The following is a 1,499-nucleotide window of genomic DNA, read 5'->3' as shown; positions in this document are numbered from 1 at the left end:
AACCTCCGACTACGGAGGCGAGCAAAAACAAGCTGAAGTCAGCAAGGCACTATGCAGGAAAGCCAACCAGCCCGTACGACATCCTGAAAATTCGGAGAAGATCCGTAACGCAGAGCGATTCACCAAGGCAAGAAGAAACTCCAAAGAAAACAGGTATGGAACTAGAACATAGCACAAATGTCCGAACATCCAATCTATATCATATACTATCAAAATGCTTCGCCAAAGAAAAAACAGACATGGAAGTAACCCCCAATCCAACCACTGAGCCTCCTAACAACAAGCAAGCGAGACTTACAAACCCTAACCAAACAGACATCCCAGCACAGCAGCAAACAATCCTTTAACAATCCTCCACCAATTCACATTCACACAAAAATAACGGAATTCAACACCTTAATAGCCACCCTCAAAGGCACATACGGAGATAAATTCTCAATAAGATGTCTAGGAAACTAAACGAAAATAAAATTTCAAACTACAGAAGATCACAACAGCTTCAAAAACTTCTGCTTAGAGAATAGCATTCAATGTCACGCTTACTCCCTATCAGGAAAAAAAACCATAGCCATGGTCCTGAAAGGGCTCCCGAAATTCACACCTACAGAAATAATAGAAGAACTAAAATTAAATAATGTAAACCCAATAACATGCACAGAAATCCAAAAAGACCCACACAATACACACCCAGTGTACAAAATAACATTCGCCTCAGGAACATCATTCGAGCACGTCAGGAAGATAGGTATACTCTTCAGAGTAAGGATTTACTGGGAGAAGTATGACTCCAGAAAACCTTTCATCCAATGTTACCGATGTCAAGCACACGGACATACTTCAGCAAACTGTAACAAGAACCCAAACTGCGTCAAATGCGCAAAAAATCACCTAACCAAAGACTGCCTAAAAACCAGGGACACTTCAGCCACATGTTTCAACTGCAAAGGGGACCACCCAGCAAATTATAATCAATGCCCAGCACTACTAGCCTACCTGGCCAAACGTGCACACATCCAAACAAATCCTCGCCAACCACCAACTCAGAGCAACACAATCCACGCACCAATACCAACACCTTCCTTTCCAACAAAATCACAAACCCACCCAACCTTACCTCACAGCAGAACATACGCACAAGCAATAGTGAGAAACACAACAGGAAATACTCCCCACAATCAATTTGAACCACCAAGCAACAACAGCGACTTCCAAAATATACGTGGAATATTCCAATCAATTTCTCATATCAAATCAATGTGCGACATAAAAACACTGATCACAGCGTTTAAAATGCTAGCGGACAAATTAAAAAACTGTACCACCAACACAGAAAGACTCGTGGCCTTCCTGGAAGTATCTACGTTCCTCGACGACTAGAATACTCCTATGGAATCCCACTAGTCTTAAAAACAAGACACAAGAACTTCAACTTTTCTTAGAAACCCAAAAAATAGATATAGCTATAATAACTGAAACATGGCTAAAACCAACAGACAGAC

General features: G+C 41.3%; 1 protein-coding gene across 1 annotated transcript; it reads left to right on the top strand.

The window, feature by feature from the left end:
* The first annotated feature begins 570 nt into the window (after window positions 1-570).
* Window positions 571-1,377, top strand: LOC108578228 (nucleic-acid-binding protein from mobile element jockey-like). Its single transcript, XM_017941512.1, has one exon. It carries the CDS (start codon window positions 571-573, stop codon window positions 1,375-1,377), a length of 807 nt encoding a protein of 268 aa, XP_017797001.1.
* Window positions 1,378-1,499: the final 122 nt, after the last annotated feature.

Source organism: Habropoda laboriosa, unplaced genomic scaffold, assembly GCF_001263275.1.
Source record: "Habropoda laboriosa isolate 0110345459 unplaced genomic scaffold, ASM126327v1 scaffold3233, whole genome shotgun sequence".
Classification (NCBI taxonomy): Eukaryota; Metazoa; Arthropoda; class Insecta; order Hymenoptera; family Apidae; genus Habropoda; species Habropoda laboriosa.
This window is presented reverse-complemented; position numbering and strand designations above follow the sequence as displayed.

Coding starts and splice junctions, on each gene's coding strand:
- LOC108578228 (XM_017941512.1), top strand. CDS start 571: ATGGTCCTGAAAGGGCTCCCGAAATTCACACCTACAGAAATAATAGAA.